The following is a 20,888-nucleotide window of genomic DNA, read 5'->3' as shown; positions in this document are numbered from 1 at the left end:
TACCCGGGCAAAATGATATGGCTAGGGTTAAAGCACATGGCGCAGATAACTCTACTTGTCAGGTGTTACTCGTTAAGACAAGCCACGAGCCCCATGCAAGAACGAGTCGCACTTTGACCACATGAGTACGGAGTAATAGCAGTCGTATTGGTTGTCCAGACTACACCCGCTGCACCAAGTACCCCTCCCCCAAAGGGCATGGTACGTAGCTATCACGTGTAACAACTATAGAGGCAGAAGTCCCAGGCCGCCATATCATTCTTAAGCACGAGACAAGATTATCTACGGCCGTGTTGCTTTTTTGAGCATCGGCTCGGTATAACGACAGCGCAAGAAGTCGGTCAAAAGTCTCGTCATTTTCCCCTTCAATTTTCCTCATCGCATTGAACACTTAAACTACCACAAGAGGCCAGCTTTCGACGGCATGGAAGAGCGAAATAGTAAATGAGCCTTAACCCTTTACCAGTATCAAGTGCTGAGCACGATCCGCAAATCACTCTCCCGCACGTGCTCCCACGCCCGTTTTGTCATGCTCTACCTGCAGAAGTCGCTCTTCCCGCTGCCGCCATCTACACAGTTGCCGCAGTAGACATTCCAGCGAATCCATCCGTCGCTGCCGCAGTGGAAGAGGGAATGTCTCTCGTACGGGTCCTCACGGGGGAGCCCGACTCTCTTGAGCTCGTTGTCGATCTCGCTCATGTACTTGCCTTTTGGTCCAAAGAGTCAGCACATCGCACGATAAGCGAGAGAGTGGGAGGATGGGGGTTACCCTTCTTCAATAGGTTGTAGCCGCAGTACTCGAGACCCTCGGTACAGGCTTTAGCCTCAGCAAGGGGGTACATAATGCTGGTCAGCGCAAGAAGAATAGTCATTGGCTTCGTCATGATGGATATGCTGGCAGAAATTGGATTGAAAGCGGGTGGTATGGATGGAGATGCTAGTTGATAATGAACTGTTTGAATGAAGCTGCCCTGGTGGTTCTTTCCAGTTATCAATTATTTGCAAGGACAGGAGAGTCACTTAACTTATAGTTGTAGTCTCGAAGGGATTGTCTGGTTATACTCTAGTCTCTCTGCTAGGGTTCGAAAATTGTCAGCCATCAGATGTTGTTGAGTCAATGTCCACCCAGCTGAGTGCTAAATCAGCATAGACGCCCAATTGTATGCAGCTTATGGATCTGTACTTACTGCGTAGTACAAGGAACTCAGCAGCCAATAGTTGGAAGTAAGGGCATACGAGACACAAACACAGCCACCAGCAATGGCTATCACTTGCATATACTATTGCTAGTGTGTGGTGATTGGTGCTTAGGTCAGAACTGTTTACGCAAAAGTTACTGTCATAAAGCCAATTAACATCCCATTGCAGAGAAGTATCTAGATTGTTTTCTTCACGTGTTTGCTTGGCAGGCATATAGACACCTGATTCACAGACAACACATCGAGAAATGCTTCGCCAGCACTGAAGGGAAAGAACACAGCGAGTGCGCATGTTCAGTTACCCCTCCATCGTTAAGTCAATATTGCTTGTAGTTTTGAGGTCTCCTTCCCGGCAGACGAAGGAGGCTAGAATTCAAAGCTCTGCCGCTTCCAGCAACACATCTGTACTTTTAGTGATCAGCTGGATTCAGCCGTAAAACAACAACGATGTTTTACCTGCAGTAAGACGACCACTTGTCAGCATATCTACTGCTGGTTCAACCGCATGTCTTGGCGTGTATTGCACGAGAGAGCGGAGATGGTTGTAGAGTCTCCGGAGAACAATCACGTCCGTATGATGAGACAGTACAATTCACGTAACAGAAAAGTGGCCATGGAATATGGCGCATATTGCTTCTTCCTACACCTTGACATCAGACCATGTTGGGCTCGCGACTCCGTAAAACCAGCGAATCGGGGTTGAGGGGGTTTGAACAACTGGCTTGCAGCAGCGCTGTAAGCATGCCCACAACCTGTTTGGGAACGACGCCACGCATTCTGTGCGGGGGAACGAACTGATGTTTGATCGTATCAGCTGTGGAAAGATGCATCGTGGACGGGCGGCTGTCACGAATCGGGCAGTCCAGATAGACAGCAACTTATGATAACTAACTCATCGGCACCTCCGGTATGTATGCGCGGGGTTCTCACTAAGCGCTTGCCTGACTGGGTGTCTGGCTAGCATCAGATTGCATTCGGGCCAGCGCGCAAGCCGTTTTTGTTGCGCCTTGATGTTTGCCAAGCCTAAGAGTTGATCCGCCGTTGCTGTGGTAAAGCTATGTATACCAGTCCGGCCAGTGTGATGATTCGTGCTTAACGCTGAAAACGCCATGCCACAATCTGCACGCCTTAGCGCTTTACACCTCCATGGGCGACCGAGAAGAGTCGGTAAGAAAAGCCTTGTAAATTGTCAGTTCCAAGCCCCATATTCGTGTGCGAGCACGGCAACCAAAGCATGATGTTAAAACCCTACATTTGCAGGATGCAGACAACCTTGTGCGTCCCAGCTGGCCATTGTTGCATACGAGCCGGGCCCGGGTTTCTTTTGCATGGAGCATTTCAGCTGCGGTCACTTAGCCCCATGCAGCATAAGCCGGAGAACGCCGCACGAGTCTTGCATCGAGGATTGTCTGCGCCAAGCTAATCGGTATACGTAAAGCGCAGCGATTGAAGGCCTGTACGGCGAGTTGTTTCCTATCCCGCCAGATGTCAAACCCTTTCGCTTATACGTTCACAATGAATCTTCTTCAGACCGATGGGAACTAGGATCCCTATAAGTATAGCAGACTCGCTACCAAGGCCCTAGGGCTTTAGAATCAGAATCTTTGCAACTCCTCGAGCAACGCCTCGTCTGCGCTCAACACAACTTTTTCCAGTCCTACCAGCCAACAATACACTATGATGCCCCCAACTCTAACTCAAATTTTCCATCTTCTCATGGCGCTGTTCATGGCGGCTGCTGTCCTTGCTGAGACCGGCGTCACCACCCGGTACTGGGACTGTTGCAAGCCATCGTGTGCCTGGCCCGGCAAGGCACAGGTTTCGGAACCCGTGCGGACCTGCAACAAGAACGACAAATGGCCCATCCCGCTCGACCCCAACGCGCAGTCGGCTTGCAATGGCGGCGACGCGTACACATGCAGCAACAATGGCCCGTGGGCTGTCAACAACAACCTGGCGTACGGCTTTGCGGCAGCTAAACTCACCGGGAAATCTGAGCGAGACTGGTGCTGTGCATGCTACAAGTAAGTCGAATCTGATGTGACCTAGCCGTAGTGTAGAAGATCGACACTCAAACAGTGGAAAATGAGAACTCTGAGGACCAATCGTGGAGGCATTCTCTAGCTTGTTCTACGCGGCTGACAATTCTCCCAACCTACCAGGCTCACCTTTACGTCAACCTCTATTGCCGGCAAGCAGATGATTGTCCAGGTGACCAATACTGGCGGCGACTTGGGGGCCAACCACTTCGACATCGCCATCCCTGGCGGCGGCGTGGGCATGTTCCCGCAGGGGTGCCAAGCGCAGTTCAACGGTGCCTGGATGGGCGACACCTACGGCGGTTACCGGAACAGGAACGACTGTAACAACCTCCCCGCGGGCCAGTTTCGCGACGGCTGCTTCTTCCGTTTCGACTGGTTCCAGAACGCCCAGAACCCGACCGTCGAGTTCCAAGAGGTGTCTTGCCCGCAGGCCATGATTGACAGGTCGCATTGTGGTCGCTGGAGCTCCAGGGTCTTGGTCGACCAGAGCCAAGAGAGGGTTTACCAACAGCCCGGCGAAGAACTGTAGATCGATCTGTCTCCCGGAAGAAGCGCCGGGCCATGGACTCTCTTGGCTCGTAGGGGGAAATTGGTGACACGGAACTGAAGACGGCACTATTCTTGTGTGATCCGAAGGTTGTAAGGAGAACAAAAGGCAGTTTTGAATTTGCTAGGCTTGAATGGGTAGTCATTGGCTTATTGAGGGGAAATTGATAAATGCGTTTCGTTGGATTAGACTATCCGCTAGTTTTGGCATTGCCGCTAGTTGCTGACAACCTGAACTAAGATCGACCCTGCGCACCACCGGTTCGGATGTAGGTATGTTGCCATCTGATCTATCTCACCCACAGATGATCAAAGGCAGAAATGCCGGGCCGGCGACCCTTACCCCAGAGTTGGCATGCATGAGTGGCTTCCGCCGCGTTGTTGCACAGCAAGAGAAATTCGCAGTGCAATGAGACAGAAACCTGGATTGGTCTCACTTGAGCAACACTGCAATTTCCTACTACGTAGAGCTCGACTTCTGACAAATAACGCCCCGGGCTGATGCCTGATAGCAGAGAATCACTCTCTGGCATTCCTTTCCCTCAGCGAGGAAATCCACCTCATGGACAGTGCCACTTCGTGTACGTGTCGAGGCACACTTGCAAACGCCCGCACGAGCAGTGAAAGACAACAGGTACCGAGCTGCCAAGAATTCCAAACCGTTGGTGTGAACGAACGTCCCGTATGTTCTGTAATCTTTCTGCCTTGTAAGCCGCGGCATATACAGCAGCCTCTAATACTCGTGGAACACGACTTTGAGTCGCTGCGGATGTTGCAAGAGTACAAGGCCCATAATGAGGCTATGGCTGTAGGTAGCCTCTCTCATTAATCATTAAAACCAGTTCACTTGATCAGCTATTGATCGCGCAATGGGTACTACAACCACCACTACTCAGCGGTGAGGACAGCATCGTTGATGCCACTATCATCGTACTGGTTTTCATAGTCTCTTGGCGGTCAAAATGTTGCAGATCGAACAAGAATTGCCCCTCCCCGGATTCATGTCTTTCGGTCGGTCAATAGAAAGTCAACAATAAGGCGTGTTTTCTCCGCTCTTACTCTCTTCGCTAGTTATGGCTTTGCCTCGGATCCCATCCCCGCCATATTTCGCTGCGCACATAGACACTCACAGCCGATTCTGTGACCATTTATAGACACGCTAAAAAGCCAGGAGCCCGTTAACCTGGCTTTGCAAAGACGGCACCTCGCGCTTCTTCGGGCAGAACCTTGATAGGGTCAATCAAGACCCTGCCTGGGGAACGATGATTTCTTGCCAGGGGTCGCCTCGACAGCAAGTTTCTAAAGACCGACCCCGTGCTCACGAAGGGCAGGGGAGCTGGGGAATCACTATGCTGTGTCTCGTCTTCATCTTTCGCAGACAGGATGGAGGTCGAGAAGAACGATCATAAAACAGACTCGGAGCTGGCCAACACCGCGTTGACAGAATGACTACAGAGGCGAGGCTTCGTACGCCCCCAAGACATTCATTCGTGCGGAGACCTCCCCTTTTATACCTTCTCCTCTACAACGAGTGACTTATAGTCGTACCCTTGTAGTATTACAAAGAGCCTTACTGAGTAAAAGTATCACAATATATAAGCTACTATTACTGCCTACGTAACTAACAGTATTGTTTTATTACATAACAGTTATAAGCCTAGCTTCTGCCTGCCAGTATACTACAATAGTATATATGTTAATTTAAGTGCAGTAACTAGCTATAGATCTTAAGCACTGTGGGTTTAATTCCTATTAGGGTCCCCTAGTTAAAAATCCTACTAAAGTCTATAGATCTTCACCACCTATGATTAGCGAGATGTACCTAACTAGGTTTTCATCAAAAGTGTGTTCAGATCTGACTTTCTAGGTTAAATCTGGGGGGTGTGTCACGATATATAAGCTACTATTACTGCCCACGTAACTAACGGTATTGTTTTGTTACGTGACAGAAAGACTGTCAGCAGGCAAGGTGGCAGCAGCATTCTGTTATGCCTCGGCCGTGGAAAAGGGCAAAGCTGATGACTGACACAGCAAGCGGGATCCCAGCTTCGGTGCCAGTTTTGCATTTCGTCACGCGCGGCTCGACTACTGGAAGACACCATTTCCTGTTAGAATCCTCCCAAGCTGCGCGGTTGTAACAGGGACTTGGCCGTGGCAGCGCAACACCTGTCGCCATGAAGTGATACATATAACCTGTTGATACACTCTATTGGCTTCGGGGTATCTCATGGGGACTTTCCGGATTCCTAGGTTCCTTGACTTTGACAGCCCGTAACTTTACATAGTACAGACTTCCACATACTACAATCGCCATTTACGTTTTTAGTAGATTTGTGGCTGTTTAGAATTCGATGAGCAACCTGTTTGTACTCTTGGGAAGTATTGTCAGTGTCACGCTCCGTGACAGAATCGCCATGGCTTTGTTTAGGGTCGTGACAGCGTACATCGTGTGCCGTTGTCTATAATCAAAGTGTGGAGGACGTTACTCTTCTAGACCAGCACGACCGAGTGATTAACAACGCGCTCAGTGGTCGCTGCAGAAGCGACACGCATTTCTATCTCGCGTGCAATGAGGTTGAGAGGTAGAGGCATCGAGTCGCCACAAACGTGGAGTCTTGTCCGCCTGGGGTTCTTCAATGGAAGGCAATGCAAACAGTTGCCAGCATAACTCTGAGCACAGGACGGGACGGAGAGAACGCCTTTTTCTACCAAGACGGCCGATAACGGTTTTGGGTACTATTCACGTCAGCGAGAACAAGAGGCCGGGAGCATAACTCTTCTCCTCAACTCCGTCAGCCAGCTTGCCTAGTCTCGGTCGTAGCCAGGTCACTGCTTGAAGCGTACTCCCGTTATCTGTTTCTCAGGTGATGGATATTGATCGAGTCAAGGCTTGAGAAGGCCTTGACTTGCCGTCATAAGAGCACAACAATAATTTCATAGAAGGAATGGTTTTTCATATTGAATGTTTTTTTTCCCTTTCCATGTATCTCATAATAAGTGACATTTAGCTCGCCGCACCTTGGCCTTTACGCGCAATCCGAAAAGCGATGCTGGAGCAAAACGTTAACTAAGCTAAAGTCAAACAACGCCCTTATCAGACTCACACAACTTGTTACCTAAGCGCGGTGATGAAAACTGAGCAAAATGGTTGGGGACGAATTTCACAGGCAACCGACTTGGATATTGCCGAGACCGGGACATGCAGGCCGTTAAGTATCACAAGCCGCCGAAGGGCTCACCCTTGCTCGTGATTGAATGTTGGGAGGGTGGCGTCCGCTCTACGGCAAACCCAACACAGGTGAAGGAGACGCTACGTGATGAGCTTGGAGATAGCTCGGTCATGTGAGTTTGAGCCGCAAACCTACCCGCCAGTAGAGCAATTGCCCTTCACCGACCCCATGACAATACGATCTCCACATCTACTAATGCACGTCGAGCAGTTGTCGAAGAAGCCCCCATCCGGTTTGCAGCGACTGCCGAGGTTTCGACTTGCCTTTAAGAAACAAGATACCCCACAAGAGGCGTGTCGTGTGACTGAGGCCTCTGAGCTGGTCCATCGCGTTGTCTAGACGCCGGGCACCGACCGACCCAGAGGCCGTTTGCGTCCGCGTTGCTGCTCACTGTCACATCTCGCTGAAGCGGCATCGGTCGGCGGGAGATTCCCGACCCAGTCCTAAAACGGCAAAGTGCCATGCCAGTGCTAGCCAATCCAGTTGACCCCACTGGCTGCTGCATGGAGCCATCACCTCCTATCACGCCGTTCCTTCACCGTGCGGAATTTGAGACCGTCGCTCCTCTTTTGGAACCCCAGAGTTTGGAATTGGGCAGACATATGACGATCCAGCCAGTGAGAGTCGTTGTCCTGTTGCCGGCCGCATTGTCAGTGGCCGGAGGAATGCAGACCGAGATGTGACAAGCCCGGAAGGGTGGGGTCCCTTGGGCTCACCGGGACCCGACAGGGAGAGACGTGACATCCGGTGTCCGTTCCCGCCACCCTCTTTTTCTCCTACCCCTTCAGGCGCCGCCAATAGAAGTGGTTCGGTCAGATGTGAGTATCATGTACTGACTTCATTGCGGTTGAGCGCTCCTCTTTTGATGGGGCAGGATGGCGAAACCGAAAGCCTGGAGCGACAGAAGACGCATACCGACAAGACGCTCAGCAGTTGGTTTTGCTGTTGTTCTCCCTCTACACAGCCTGCAAGCTGACAAAAACAGCCGGTGCAACAGCTATCTGAGGCGCAAATCCCACCAGTGGGTGCGTGACGTGCATATGCCGCTAATGGTGGACACACATTAATGGTGCCAGGTCGCCAACTCGGCAAGAGGACCCAGAGGAATGAAGACCAGACATTTCGTCGAAGTGGGGATGCTCTTGATGTTGGCCCTTTGACGAAGGAATCGACTGAAGTTGCATCGTTGTTTGGCACGCCTATGAAGGAGACATAGCCACTATGCAACTCGAGGCAGGTGCTTCGTCAGTCGGCACCAGATTACGATAACGCCAGCTCAGTCCAAATCCCCAACCCGGACCGTGACCCGACCCGATGTACATGCCAGTTTTTAATACGTGACCTTTGTCACAAGCATGCCAGACGTGGGAAAGCATGTTCGGTCTTGGGGTGGTTGCATTGCATGGCCACAAAAGGAGAAACCCATGACAAGGCATGCAGCAAAACGTTGCGAGCTTCATCTTGTTCGAGGGGAAGCGCAGATGCAGCGGGATTGAGGGCGGATGGTGATTCGTGGTTCTGGCCAGAATAAACAAAGACTAGGTTTGCTAGTGTGGGGGTGAGCGGAGACCTATCGGAAAGAGAGTTGCGGTGAGGCTGGCGGTATATCCCGGTGAGGGCACCGGCGTCATTGGCCGAAACAGAAGCAGAGAGAGGATCGGAGAGAGAGGGCGGTGGGCGGTCGCAGCAATTTGCTAATTGCATCGTGGGGCGGCAGGGAAATGGTGGTTGTGACCGGCTCAAAGCAGCCAGCCTACCATGAGGGCGGATACCGAAGGTGAACGGGCTGAGATTGGGACGCGAGATAGGGAAAGATATGGGCGCCTAGCTTCGTGTGAAGGGTAACTTGAAGCGCGACTATGCACTCACTTGGCCTAATGGGTCGTTGCGACATGAGTTTGATCCTCGAGTTGATGCTCGGGTCATTGGCCTTCGGGCGTGGAACGAACCAGTTATGTTCGTTTCGGTGCATTAGGCCGTTGATGTCTGACTTGAAATACGGTCAATTGTCAGATGCATCTTACAATTGGCTCTCGACTCTGGGGACCGAGGTATTCCGAACGTTTCATTGGAACTCGAGAATTGAAGGGCAGTTGTCAGGGTCGCAGCCCGAAGGTGGAAGAGCGGCGACTCAGCTACCCGATCCCGTTATCCGGTGGGCGGAAGAACAAGGAGGGGGCGGGCAGGACGAGGCCATAGGATGAGGAGGTGCGGCGCAGTGCAGCGCAAAGCGAAGGGGACAGGGTCCACGTGGTGCGCATGACATGTCTTTCTTTGGCCAGGGCCATCATCGGCATGAGGTCGTCGTCGAAGGCGCTCCCATCGTCTGCTGCCTCGTCGCAACTTGCCTTGCCCAAATGGATCCGGTGAACTGATCCTTCGATCCGGTCGGGCAGACAAGACACAGACACTTAGTTCTGAGCGGCTCTCGTTGACAGGTTAAGGCAAAGTGACGTGACGAGACGTTACGAGCGTGGCGTGATTTGACACGACGTGACAGGACGCGATGAGATGGTAGATGTGCCCGGTCCAAGAGATCGAGTTTCTAATTCGCATCAGTGGCCATCCGTTTCCCGCTCTTGTCCGTGGTGAAGCCACACACGTGCCTAGTGGACGGGATATGGCTGAGATGCCCCTCAGCCGAGAGACACGGAGACCAGACGTTCACACCACCTCTGGTCGGTGAGCGTTCCTAGTGGGCTGTTGAAGATCGTCGGCCGGGCCGTGGGCTTCATCTGGCGGGCTGGGCCTTCTTGACCACGCTGATGGTTGCTTGGGTGGGTGGAGAGAGACTGGTGCATCCTGCGTGACTGTCTGACAGCCTGTTAAATCCCCTCCTTTTGGCGATGATATCCATATGTGCGTGAGCGAGTGTCAATGTGTCCGCGACGAGGCCAGATACTTATCCGTATATCCCCGATCCCATGCAGCTCTGTATTGTAGCAGAGGGTGGGTGCTGTAGGTTTTGGGGCTGGCTTGGCTTGCTCGTTTTAGTTTGGAGACGGTCGTTGCCGTGTTGGCCTGAACGGGGGGGAGACGCCTCCATAATTTTCCCTTGATTCAAGCATCTCGTCTAGATCTCAAAGTGGATCGCGGGGGGTGGGAGGCGCTTTAGAGGAGAGGGATACATCAAGGACAGCGAGGAAGCAGGAGCAAAATAAGAAGGCGCAGAGCAAAGAGGCAGGAGCTAGGTAGTTAGGAGCTAGGTGCAAGGAGCTAGGAGCTAGGAGCTAGGAGCAGCGGTTGGGCGGCAAGAACAGCCGTCGTGCTTTCCCTTTTCTTCACCTGCCAGCCTCAGACTGCGAATGGGAGGAAGCTGCTTTCACCGTCGGAGCAAGTCACTCCCCTGCCAAAAAGACATGACGATATACCTTGGATATGGATGGGGGAAGGTCTCTCTGGCCCCGCCATCCCACACTTACCACTCACCACTCACTCGCGCACTCAATCACTCAGTAATTATCGCACCTAACCCACCTTCAGCTTCGTCCCACATTCGCTGCCCCTCGCCTACCCACATTTTGCAGAATCTAGTGCGTGCGTGCGGTCGAGTGTGGGCATGTGGAGGAAGGACAGGAAGGACAGGAAGGTCACCAGCCCCTGGACCCCTTCCTTTTGAGTCTTGACATGACATGACATGCTAGTGGTCCGTCCCCCCCCCCCCCCCCCCCCTGCTCTCACAGGCCAAGGTGCTGTTTTCCCCTCCTTCCCCTTCAAGGGTTGGAAAAATAAAATAAATCGGTGCCGGGTCAAGCGCTCCGCAAAGCCTGAGTAGTCGTAGCGAGGTGTCCAACGTGCGTGTATCCGTACCTCGCCCAAATGCAGCGCATGGCATGGTTCATCATGGTCTAGGGGGGCAGGCCACGTAAACAGGAAGAGGAAAGCCACGGTGCAATGGTAGATCAGAAGAGCTCTACAGAGCAAGTGCGGGTGCGGCTTCCTTTCCGAGGTGCAGTGTGCAGCCGGAGTGTCAAAGCTGACTTCACATTTTGGGGGTTTGGGCATGCGTACTTGGGCAATGTATTCTATTGGCAGTTGCCATGCTGTTGAGACGTTGTCGTGGGTGGGTATGAACACAGGCCAACAACAGAAATAGACGATTAGGTAGAACATTTCGTAAGGTCGGCCGACTGGGCTGTGTCGCCCGTCCACTTCCTCTACCCGACGACTTTTGCCCTCGTGGTTGTATCGGGGTGTCCTGCCCGGCCTCCAAAACTTTTTTTTCTTTTTCTTCTTCTTCTTCTCCCCAAGCGTCGTTCCATCAGCCTGTTTGCGAGATCGCGCTCATCTTGCATCGAGTCTTTATGGGGAAGGTGTGGAAAGTACACTCGAGGTAGAAAACACTTGTGTACCTAAAGAAGAAAACATGATGCTATAAACTGACACAAGGTCAAGGGAGGTAAAGTGAGCCACTAACATCCACGACCCTCGTCCACCACCGACATAACTGGATTACACAGTGACCCGAAAGTCAGTTCCAGTTACTGTGCGGCGATTCCTGTTCAGCCCTTGGCAAGCATTGGCAATAAGCAACAAGCAGCTGTATCTTGGCCCGGATCGGAAATCGGGATATCAAAAGATACAAACGTCCCATCAGCACAGAAAACATCAGACCAGAATCCCAGGCTCGGATCCAAAGCCCAGACTAGTTTACCTAGGTAGACCCGCCCGACAAAAGTCACAACCCTCACTCAGATCACCCACTCACTCAGCACCGAAACCCAAGCCATCCCACTCTCTCGACCCGAAACCCACAACATCCACGATCCCTGCCACTAGGTGGTTCTCACCTCTTTTTTCGACACACAGAAGTGGCCCTGATCTGGTCACACATTCATCTGTCTGTTTTCTCAAGCCCCAGTTTTTGATATATGCTGCGATCAGAAAGAGAGAAAGGCTAGGTATATCGATCATCTTGACTAGCAATCACCGGCTATCCATCGTGCCACCACCTTCCCGTCTTGTTCATACTGCGTTCCTGGACTGGGAGAACACACACACACACCTACACCTACACACAGACATATCCTAACCCTCGTCCTCTTTTCCTTCTTCCCTCCCCGTCCATCTGGGTGTGACATCCCAGGCCGGCCTAGACTGATCGGTACTTTTCCAGAAGTACCTTCCGTCCTCACCTTGCATGCTCCTCCTCCATCGCACTCGCACACGCCCGCAAATACACGCACACACACACACACACACCCCATCGAAACCATAAGTTTTGAGAAGTACCTGTACCACCAGGGTCAGTCACCACCATCACCACCACAATCGATACCTCCATCGCCGCTCACCCGACCTTATTTAGGTACAAACACCACCCTTTTGCCGTACACTAGGTAGGTACCTAGGTATATACAGAGGTGCTATACCTACCAGGGGGCCTGGCCCGTGCTTTCTTCCCTCTTTCCCTCCCCGGTGCTCTGTGCACCGACCTTATTTTTTTTTTAATTCGTGCACCTTTGGCCTCGGCCTTCATCCTCCCATCTTCACACACCTCGAATTGGGACGGTGGATTGGAAACCAAATATCACTTCCTTTGTTCTTTTTGATTTCTTTTTTACTTTGATTGATCCTCGACCGTCCGTCCCTGCGGTGTTTCTGCCCGGCTCCCGGGTCTCAATTGCTCTCCCCAGCCTTCGGCGCATTCTTCTGTCTAGCTGCTCCCCGCAGAAAGGGCCCGTTTCTTTTACCCCTCACTTTTCTCTGCTCGCACGTTGCTCGCGTCGGTGAATCTCGGTGGGGCTCTGCTCACACAATCTGCTCCGACTTCAGAGAAAACGCGCGACAGCCACTCGGAGCAAAAAGTGAAGAGCGAGAAAGAGGAAAAGGCGCAGGGCTCTTTTGCTTACCACACACTCTCTTCTCGTCATCATACCTTTTTTGCCACACACACATATAACGCTTTCACATCGAGGATGGGTCAAGGGTAGTTGCTGTTGTGACAAAGGGATTTAGACAACATACTTGCAAGCATGCATCCGGCTCCGAGTCTGCTGGAGGCACCTCCGAAAAACGGCAGTGAGGATTCTGGCAACAGGCCCCAAACCGGCTCGCCCTCCATGTCGCAACATGAATTGCCCCAGTCTCAGCACTCTCCAGTCCAACAGCACGTACAGCCGTCACTTCAACAGCAGCCACAAGAGCAGCAGCAGCACCAGCAGGTTACTCCTCAACAGCGCCAGTCTTCGCAGCAACCTCCTCCCACCCCCGGCCAGTCGGCTTCTCCTCCTCTGAGAAAGGACACCAATTCGTCCATCTCAACTCAGGCCACTGCGGCCTCCGCAGCCACCAATATGTCCGCGGACACAAGCAACACATCGTACAGTGCCGACACCTCTCCTAACCTAACATCCATATTCCATGTCAAGGATGGCTCCGACGTCTCTAACCGGGTCCGCGCGAGCAGGAGGCGAACCGGTCCTTTGTCCCAGCAACAGAGAGAGAAAGCCGCGCTCATCAGGAAGCTTGGCGCCTGTAACGACTGCCGTCGAAGGAGAGTTGCAGTATGTCGCCTCGATCTCCAACCCAGCCGTGTCTCCAAAGGTGCTCACCCCTGCTGACTGTTCTGCCCTCGTCAAGTGCCATCCCAGCCATCATAACATGACATGGGAGGATGCTGTTAGGAAATATCACAGGTCTCATAGCCCAACGATCCAGGACATCGCCCCGTCCATGTCGGCGCAGCGTCCGCTCAGTCCTGCTCCTGTCATGAACAACGTGAAGTCGATGTACGCGCATGACCCTCAGGAGATGGATATAGACTCTCCAACGCCCCCAGGACAGCACCGACTGAGCGAATCCCGCATTCGCACACCACTCCCGACCGGCCCCAGGCTCGACAAGCCGCCAATGTTGCCGGGTATCGAAAGTCTAAAGTCGGATCTGCAGACGAACGTCTCAAGGATCCTTTCCACGCCCAGCCGCAGCCGCTACTCCAGCGCACAGGCTCTACTGCTGTACTGGCAAGACGACCCTGACTTTACTGTCGGAAGCTCCGTCAAGGATCTGGGAGAGGTTTTTGACCAGTATTACCGGTATACGTTTTCCATCACCACAATCCCGTCTGCCTCGGAGGCCTGCAAGAGCCCGTGGAGATGGCTTTCGCGGAAGATCACCGATTTCGTGGAGGACCGCGACCAACGGGACGTCTTGAAGATTGTCTACTACAATGGCCACTCCTACCTGGACGGGAACCGGGAGATGGTACTTGCCAGGTGAGTTGCGTGCGCGGGATTGTTAGGCGCCTGCAAACTGACCTTACCCCAGCTCCAAGGATAAGGATAAGGCCGAAACGATCCGATGGAGCGGCATCCAACAGGTATTGGAGGAGGCTTGCTCGGATACTCTAATCGTCATGGACGCCGCCTTCTTCCCGTCTTCGAAGATGCACCGCCAGCAGGGTGTTTTGGAACTTATTGCCGCAGCCGTTTCCGAGGAACACTTCGATGCCCTGGACCGCTGCACCTTCACAAAGGTGCTCACCGAACACCTCAAGACTCGCGCTTCGCAACGCTTCACGAGCCCCTTCTCCGCGGCAGAGCTCCACTCGAAGCTGCTGTCCAACTATCCATCCCTCGTCCAAGACAGGAATCCTGAAAAGGAAACTATCACAAGCTTTCCCTCGCCGCTCCATATGCAGATGTCCGGAAACGCTCGACTACCCTCGATCCTCCTTGCCCCACTAAACATCGGCCCCTTGAGGACGAGCTTGCCGTTCGGTACCGAGGGCCAGCAGCTTGTCCTGTCTTTCCGCATAGGCGACGAACCCATGGACATAGATAACTGGACCGAGTGGTTGAGGATGATGCCAGAGGGAATCAAGGATGTGAGGGTTGACGGTCCTTTCCGGCCGTCGAGATAGCCCTTTCGCCGGCTTTAAAGAGTCGCCATTTTATACGTTTTACCAAATCTCCTGGGTTCTTTGTAAGGAGGTATTTTCCGAAAAGGGGCATCTCGAGGGGAAACTAGGCAGCGAGTGACGACGGGCAATGAGTGTTCCGCCATCGAGATTGCAGGCACTACTCCTGCTCTCTCCTCGTCTCCTCGCCTCCGCATACAGCCCAAACACCTCTTCTCTACCCAGCCCGTCAAAGGGCTGGCTTTTCATGCGTTAACGAATTTTTTTTTTTTTTTTCATGACACAACCGCATCATTCATCCCTCTCGTCAGGCTTGGGGGAGGGCGAAAGGTCGGGCGGAGTTGGAGAGTCAAAATTTACAGATCCATACAGAGTCCATACCCAACAAACACAACCGGCATTCTCCTCCGTTTATATTTCATTTTACTGACTGATTTTTGGGAAACCTTGAGAACGTTTCGACTCTGATATCGGGGGGTGGCTTTTTTTTTTTCCAGCGCGGAATTCATGGAAAGGGAGGCCTCATGGGGCAATGCATGCATCGCAGGCTGAAGAGTCAATGCGGATGCCATTTGGTCGATTTTTTTGAAGAGAATTCTTTGCATAAGTGGATATCCCAAGCTCGCTTTTTCGAAAGACTACCTCTGGAGAAGCCCTCTCCCCCACACTTCCCTCTCTCTCTCTCTCTCTCTCTCTCTCTCTCTCTCTCTCTCTCTCTGGTTGCACGCCCTACCATGCACTATGCTGTCATCCAAATGCTAACCCACTCCTATTCCAGTGTCCCTTTTCCTATTTCCTATTCCCAAGGAGTGACAATGCAAACCACCATGAAATCCGATATAAGAGAGCCGTCTCTGGGCCGTGTCCGCGGTATACATACAAGAAAGAGGCCGTTAAATAAATCAAGAAGAACCACCCCCTCCCCATCTGCGCATTTTACTATTTCTTCATACCTGCTTTCACAGACCTCAGAAAGCATGCGCCACAGCCACCGCCGCCGCGCCCATGATGCTCGCGACCAGGCTGATGTCCGCCCTCGCCGCGGGGCTGTTGGATTCGACGTTGCCGATGGCGAAGCCGGGTTCGTACTCGGCGACGTCGCGTGTGTCGAGTGTGCCGTTCCAGCAGTACCGCTGGAAGCAAGTGGTGCACGCCGCGGGCACGGGTTGACGTTCACGGGCCATGTTGCGCGAGAGGATGGCGCAGGCGACGCAGACGGGCCATTCGGCGTCGAGGGTGGCGTTGCCCTGGGTGGCCGCGTCGTAGCCGTTCTGGATGATGGCGTCGCGCTGGTCGAGGCTGTAGCTAGGGTCGAAGGTGGACACGTTGGAGTGGGCGACATAGGGCGCATTGGGAATGTATACGACAAGGGGCGGCGCGCGCTGGCCGCTGCGGAGGGTGAAGTTGGAGGCGTCGCAGCCGAAGAAGGCCGGACGGCGATTAAGGCCGAGGTTGATGAAGGTGTTAGCATCAGGTACGGGCGGGAAAAGGGTGCCGTTGGCGATGGGCTCTGAGACGCGGTCGTAGGTGGCGCGGATGGCGGTGCCGTTAGGCCAGTGAAAGTTTGTGTCAGCTGAGGAGTCGACAGCGAAGATAACGTCGACGGCGCGGTTGGGCTGGATCAGCGGGTGAAAGGGGATATTCTGGAGGTCCTCGCCGCCGTCGACAAGGGTAAGCTGGGATTGGTTGGCGTTGATGTTGGTGCGGGGGTTCCAGCCGAAGAATGGGTTCGGCGCATACTGCGCGATATCGTTGTTGTCCTGGTCAAGGAGGTTAAGGATACTCGTGAGGGCGCTCTGGATGAAATCGGGGAGGCCAGTCGTGGACATGTTCTGGAGCAGGAACTGGTTGAAGAGGCTGGACGAGGTGCCCATGACGAAGCCGGCCTGGTCGAAGCCGCGGACGCAGGACCCGTTATCGGCGATGCGGCCGGCGGAGAAGTTAGAAGCAAGGTAGGCGAGGGGCGCGAAGCCGAAGGCCGTGTTGTCCCAGGTGCCGAGCTCGAAGGGGTTGAACTCGTAAACGGTGGCGTTGAGCGAGATGATGCGCTCGCCAGGGGTGCGGCCGTCAGCGACCAGGATGGGAAACGGCTGGGCGCCGGCCTGGAAGTCGGACGACTCGGCGATGGAGGAGAAGGTGTAGGCTGGGCCGCCGTCGGTAGCATTGATGAGCTGGTATGAGAGGGCGCGGCCCCAGTAGTCTGTAATGGAGACCTCGAAGCCCTGTTCTTTAGTTTCCACCTGGCGGAGGATATCCCTCCAGTACTCGGCTGTGTTGACGATGGAGATGCCGCGCTCCCGGGGGCCAGAGAAGATTGAACGGTCGAATTTCCAGACGGCTGAGCCTGGAGAGCCGCGCTGCAGGTCGACCACGGAGGAGAAATTGTTGGTGAAGATGGAGCCGACAAGCCAGCCGCCGCCGGACAGACCGGCGAGGTAGGTGGCGGACTGGAGGAGGCCGCCGATGCCGCCAGCGGACGTCGAGTTGGGCGTGCGGCTGTCCGCGGCCGCCAGGAAGCCGGCGCCGTTCATGAGGGCGCGGTACCCACCTCCTGATATCGCGATGGCAACGTTGGGCAGCTGGGACGGCGAGGAGCTGAGGCGGTCAATGTAGGCGCCGGCGTCGAAGTTGGGGATGCCGGCGCGAGTGAGGAAGTCGCGCATGGGTTCGACTGTGGCGCTGCGGCGGCGGGTCAACCATGCCGTCTCGTTGGGCGACAAGGACGACGCGGAGCGAATTGTGGGACGGGCGGCCGGGCAGTCGACAATTGCCGGGGCGTAGCTTCCCGAGGGGGAATTGGGGAGGGCGCGGGGGTCCAGAGCCTCCATGACGATGCCGGCCGCCATTGGCTTCACGGGATCGGCCGCCCACACCGGGGCGACGGCGGCAGCTACTGCCAGCAGGGATGGGAGCAGCATGGTGCGTATCAAGCTACCCTTTTTGGGACTTGGTCCAGAGCGATTGGGGGAAGAAAAAAAAGTCGGAGGGGTATGTTGTGAGGATGGGAACAGAAATGTAAATCAGGGTGCTCAGTAGGGGGTGGGGGGAGATTGGGTATGGAACATATAAGGATAACCCTGAGCCCTCGACTGAATGAAAAGTTGGACGGCAGGGGCGGCAGAGAAGAGCGGCGAAGGACGCCACTAATAACAATAGACTCGAGCGATCTGACTACCCTGCGAGCATTGCCCAGCGGCTGTGCGGCGATGGCCTGACTTAAGTCAGCTTAACGGGGGCTAGAAGTCTTCGGCTTTCCTCGCGGACCCGTCGCGCTAAACAAAAAAGAAGGTTTCCACGCTGGTGTCTGGCTGGGTTATGACGTCTGATGTGAGAAATTGACGGAATATTTGCGAGCGCTGCCTCTTTCCCATCAAGGACGTCGGGGCCTTTGCTCTTCCCGCCGCAGAGCCCCCTTGCAGGCCGATGCGACTCGATGGACGGGGTATTGGTGTAGCGTGGCCGGGTGGGTGGGTGGATAATTGGTGTGAGTTGTCAGTTGACTAGGGGTAAGGATGGGATGAGTTTGAGATTTAGCGAGTGTTTTCCGTCGTGATCTGCGCGAGCGAAGGAAGGGCAATTGGAGTTTTGGAGCTTAGTAGATGCGCCATCCAGCGAGAGAGGTGGCAGAGTGTATTCGTAAGACCTACAGCCTACCCCCCGACGGCATGCCCTGCAGGGCAGATCAGCGGAGACTGGTGGTGGAATCAGTTCGGGGTCTGAAGAGGGGGTTGGATGATGTTCGATATCTTACCCTGTGGACGGTCAGAGTATTGAAAGTGGTTGGCGAATGAGAGGGGGATGAAGGCTCATACAGCCCAGGCTGGGCGTTTCTGAGTGTCTGGGCAGCTAGGCAGGCGGGCGAATGGCTGAGATGGGGACGCGGAAATTGTGGCTTTGGGACGAATGGAAGCGTCCGGATCGCCCGGCTGGGCTAGTGATGATGTGAGCTTGGGGTCCCAAGAGCTCTTGGTATACGCGTATACGAGCTTGTGCCAACCACTACTGGAATGGGCTGCTGCCTTTTTTTTTTCTGGAAGAGGGAGCGGTCAGAAAGCCACGCCAAGGCCTAAGCCGTAAGTTGGAATAGGTGTGCGAACCCCGAGTACGAACGTGAAAGGCGAGACGGCGAAACTTAAGGTCGTCGGGGATGATTTGGAACTTGTCCGGTTGAGGCAAGGAGACAACAACGATACCAACCCTGTGAAAAACTGGGACCAGAAAAAGGGAGGGGAATTAGAGAGAAAGTGAGAGACTAATAGAGAAAGAGAGTGTGAGAGAAACACCGCGGAGGGTGAGCATTGAGGTCAAGCGCCGCACTGCCGGGACAGCCGGGGCAGCCGGTTACACTCTGAGCCCTTTTGTGAGACAGAGGGGAACCTTTCGTCTTCTGCGCTGTCTCAGCTTGTCCGTCTCGTGCCTGTGCTTGTGCCAATACTACGTCTGTGCATGTGCTTGTGCTCGAGCTGCTGTCACTCTCTTTCCCTTGCCGTTGCATGTCTCGATCTAACTAGTGACGATGTGTGACGGTGACACGCCGACTACAGCAGATATTTAGCCTGCGATACTCTCCGTAATGCAACATGGAATTCCCTGCACAACATTCTGTAGCTGGACATGCTCGACTTCATATACAACCGCCAGTGCCAAGAATCGTGCCTGGGACCGATCGGCGGCAACCGAACTAATATCTAGGTACCCAATAGGATGACCTGCTCGTGGTTGACCTACTCGTGGTTGACCTGCGCCACGCTCAACGCCACACAGCTAGAGCCACACATAAAGGCACGTTGGCGCAATAGGTGAAGAAACAACTTCTCGACTTCTCAGCCATGACGTCTAGGCCTCTATCGCAGCCCTCACCGGCATGCTTTTCGCCGAGGAGTATCTTATTCCAAAATGAGGACCGCTCCGTAGTTCTCATCGATATCCCCGCATCTCTGGAGGAAAGCCAGTTTTTGCTGGATCGCCGTGCTGATACAGCAGGACCCCAAAGACGGCTCCTCTCGGCCGACCCCATCACCACGCCCTTTTGTGTGCCGGAACCCCGGGACCCCCTGACCAACAACCAGACGCCGGCGAGCCAACTTGCGGGCCTCATGATCGAGGCGGCTGTGGGGAGCGCCCTCGACACGCTAGAGAAAGGCTACAGCGCGCCGTTCTGCCTCCCCCGGGTGACCGGTGGCGGCGGGAGAAGCAGCGCTAGCAGCGGCAGCGAGTGCAGCAAGAAGAACCTGCAGGATCATTCCGCATGCCAAGATGCCGGGCAGGATACGTCTGCGACTGCGGCAACGGCAGCGGCGCACTTTATTCCAGAAGAGTCTGCCTACCTGAGCGGCTCGATCCAAGAGACTAGAGAGGCGTTCCTCTCGACCGCGCCCAGGTTTGATCTTATCGTCCTGGACCCCCCTTGGCCGAACAAGTCCGCGAGGAGGAAGACTGGCGGCTACTCCACCGCCTACGGTCTCAAGGAGACCCGGGCGCTTCTGGACCAAATCCCTGTTGCCGGCCATCTCGCCGAGGGCGGCCTCGTTGCTATCTGGGTAACTAACAAAGCCACTCTGGTAGACCTGCTCACCTCGCCCAGGGGCGTTCTCGCTAGCTGGGGCCTCGAGGTCGCCGCCGAATGGGTCTGGGTCAAGATCACCACCCGGGGAGAGCCCGTGCTCGACCCCGGGTCCGTCTGGAGGAAGCCGTGGGAGAGGCTCATCGTAGCCAGGAGAAGAGGGGACAACCGCAGGGTGCCGCAGAGGGTGATCGCCGCGGTGCCCGACGTGCACTCTCGGAAACCAAACCTCCGTCACTTGTTCGACGACCAGCTGCCCCGGGGGTACCTGGGCCTCGAGGTATTCGCGCGCAACCTGACGGCGGGCTGGTGGGGATGGGGCAACGAGGTGCTCCGTTTTCAAGAGTCCCGACACTGGATCGCGTGTCCGAAGCCAGAGCTGCGGACTGGGCCGGAGAAAAGCGAGCTTGGCGATACCAATACCAATTGACATGTCTATATCTCATG

At 54.4% G+C, this 20,888-nt stretch overlaps 7 protein-coding genes across 7 annotated transcripts; 4 read left to right on the top strand and 3 right to left on the bottom strand.

Moving 5' to 3' along the window:
• Positions 1 to 57: 57 nt before the first annotated feature.
• On the bottom strand, positions 58 to 983 carry LY79DRAFT_541539 (uncharacterized protein). Its single transcript, XM_060556941.1, has 2 exons — positions 770 to 983; positions 58 to 707 (listed from the first exon to the last, which is right to left on the bottom strand). Exons 1-2 carry the CDS (start codon positions 882 to 884, stop codon positions 535 to 537), a joined length of 288 nt encoding a protein of 95 aa, XP_060418188.1. The 5' UTR covers positions 885 to 983; the 3' UTR covers positions 58 to 534.
• LY79DRAFT_384732 (uncharacterized protein) lies at positions 877 to 1,757 on the bottom strand. Its single transcript, XM_060552882.1, has 3 exons — positions 1,188 to 1,757; positions 1,026 to 1,129; positions 877 to 971 (listed from the first exon to the last, which is right to left on the bottom strand). Exons 1-2 carry the CDS (start codon positions 1,489 to 1,491, stop codon positions 1,026 to 1,028), a joined length of 408 nt encoding a protein of 135 aa, XP_060418187.1. The 5' UTR covers positions 1,492 to 1,757; the 3' UTR covers positions 877 to 971.
• A 1,119-nt stretch (positions 1,758 to 2,876) lies between these two features.
• LY79DRAFT_507810 (family 45 glycosyl hydrolase) lies at positions 2,877 to 3,770 on the top strand (the record flags this gene model as incomplete). Its single annotated transcript, XM_060553864.1, has 2 exons — positions 2,877 to 3,223; positions 3,362 to 3,770. 2 exons carry the CDS (start codon positions 2,877 to 2,879, stop codon positions 3,768 to 3,770), a joined length of 756 nt encoding a protein of 251 aa, XP_060418186.1.
• A 7,558-nt stretch (positions 3,771 to 11,328) lies between these two features.
• LY79DRAFT_541526 (uncharacterized protein) lies at positions 11,329 to 12,275 on the top strand. The gene is made up of 2 exons (XM_060556940.1): positions 11,329 to 11,421; positions 11,478 to 12,275. Coding segments are annotated over exons 1-2 (573 nt in total). The 5' UTR covers positions 11,329 to 11,420; the 3' UTR covers positions 12,050 to 12,275.
• Positions 12,276 to 12,992: 717 nt separating this feature from the next.
• Positions 12,993 to 14,881, top strand: LY79DRAFT_666692 (uncharacterized protein; the record flags this gene model as incomplete). Its single annotated transcript, XM_060563264.1, has 3 exons — positions 12,993 to 13,523; positions 13,600 to 14,234; positions 14,287 to 14,881. 3 exons carry the CDS (start codon positions 12,993 to 12,995, stop codon positions 14,879 to 14,881), a joined length of 1,761 nt encoding a protein of 586 aa, XP_060418184.1.
• Positions 14,882 to 15,846: 965 nt separating this feature from the next.
• LY79DRAFT_507975 (lysophospholipase catalytic domain-containing protein) lies at positions 15,847 to 17,724 on the bottom strand (the record flags this gene model as incomplete). The annotated part of the gene is made up of 1 exon (XM_060553879.1): positions 15,847 to 17,724. One exon carries the CDS (start codon positions 17,722 to 17,724, stop codon positions 15,847 to 15,849), a length of 1,878 nt encoding a protein of 625 aa, XP_060418183.1.
• Positions 17,725 to 19,465: 1,741 nt separating this feature from the next.
• LY79DRAFT_541521 (MT-A70-domain-containing protein) lies at positions 19,466 to 20,888 on the top strand. Its single transcript, XM_060556939.1, has one exon. The coding sequence runs from the start codon at positions 19,708 to 19,710 to the stop codon at positions 20,869 to 20,871; it is 1,164 nt and encodes a 387-aa protein (XP_060418182.1). The 5' UTR covers positions 19,466 to 19,707; the 3' UTR covers positions 20,872 to 20,888.

This window comes from Colletotrichum navitas (genome assembly GCF_030913465.1).
Source record: "Colletotrichum navitas strain CBS 125086 chromosome Unknown LY79scaffold_8, whole genome shotgun sequence".
NCBI lineage: Eukaryota > Fungi > Ascomycota > Sordariomycetes > Glomerellales > Glomerellaceae > Colletotrichum > Colletotrichum navitas.
Note: the sequence above shows the minus strand (reverse complement) of the source record. Positions and strands in the feature narration are given on the sequence as shown.

Excerpts from the sequence above, each read along its gene's own strand:
- LY79DRAFT_541539 (XM_060556941.1), bottom strand. The coding sequence starts at position 884 with ATGACGAAGCCAATGACTATTCTTCTTGCGCTGACCAGCATTATGTAC. Across the intron at positions 708-769 it reads CTACAACCTATTGAAGAAGG|GCAAGTACATGAGCGAGATC; the intron begins GTAACCCCCATC and ends TTGGACCAAAAG.
- LY79DRAFT_384732 (XM_060552882.1), bottom strand. The coding sequence starts at position 1,491 with ATGCGCACTCGCTGTGTTCTTTCCCTTCAGTGCTGGCGAAGCATTTCT. Across the intron at positions 1,130-1,187 it reads TGAGTTCCTTGTACTACGCA|CTGGGTGGACATTGACTCAA; the intron begins GTAAGTACAGAT and ends TTTAGCACTCAG.
- LY79DRAFT_541521 (XM_060556939.1), top strand. The coding sequence starts at position 19,708 with ATGACGTCTAGGCCTCTATCGCAGCCCTCACCGGCATGCTTTTCGCCG.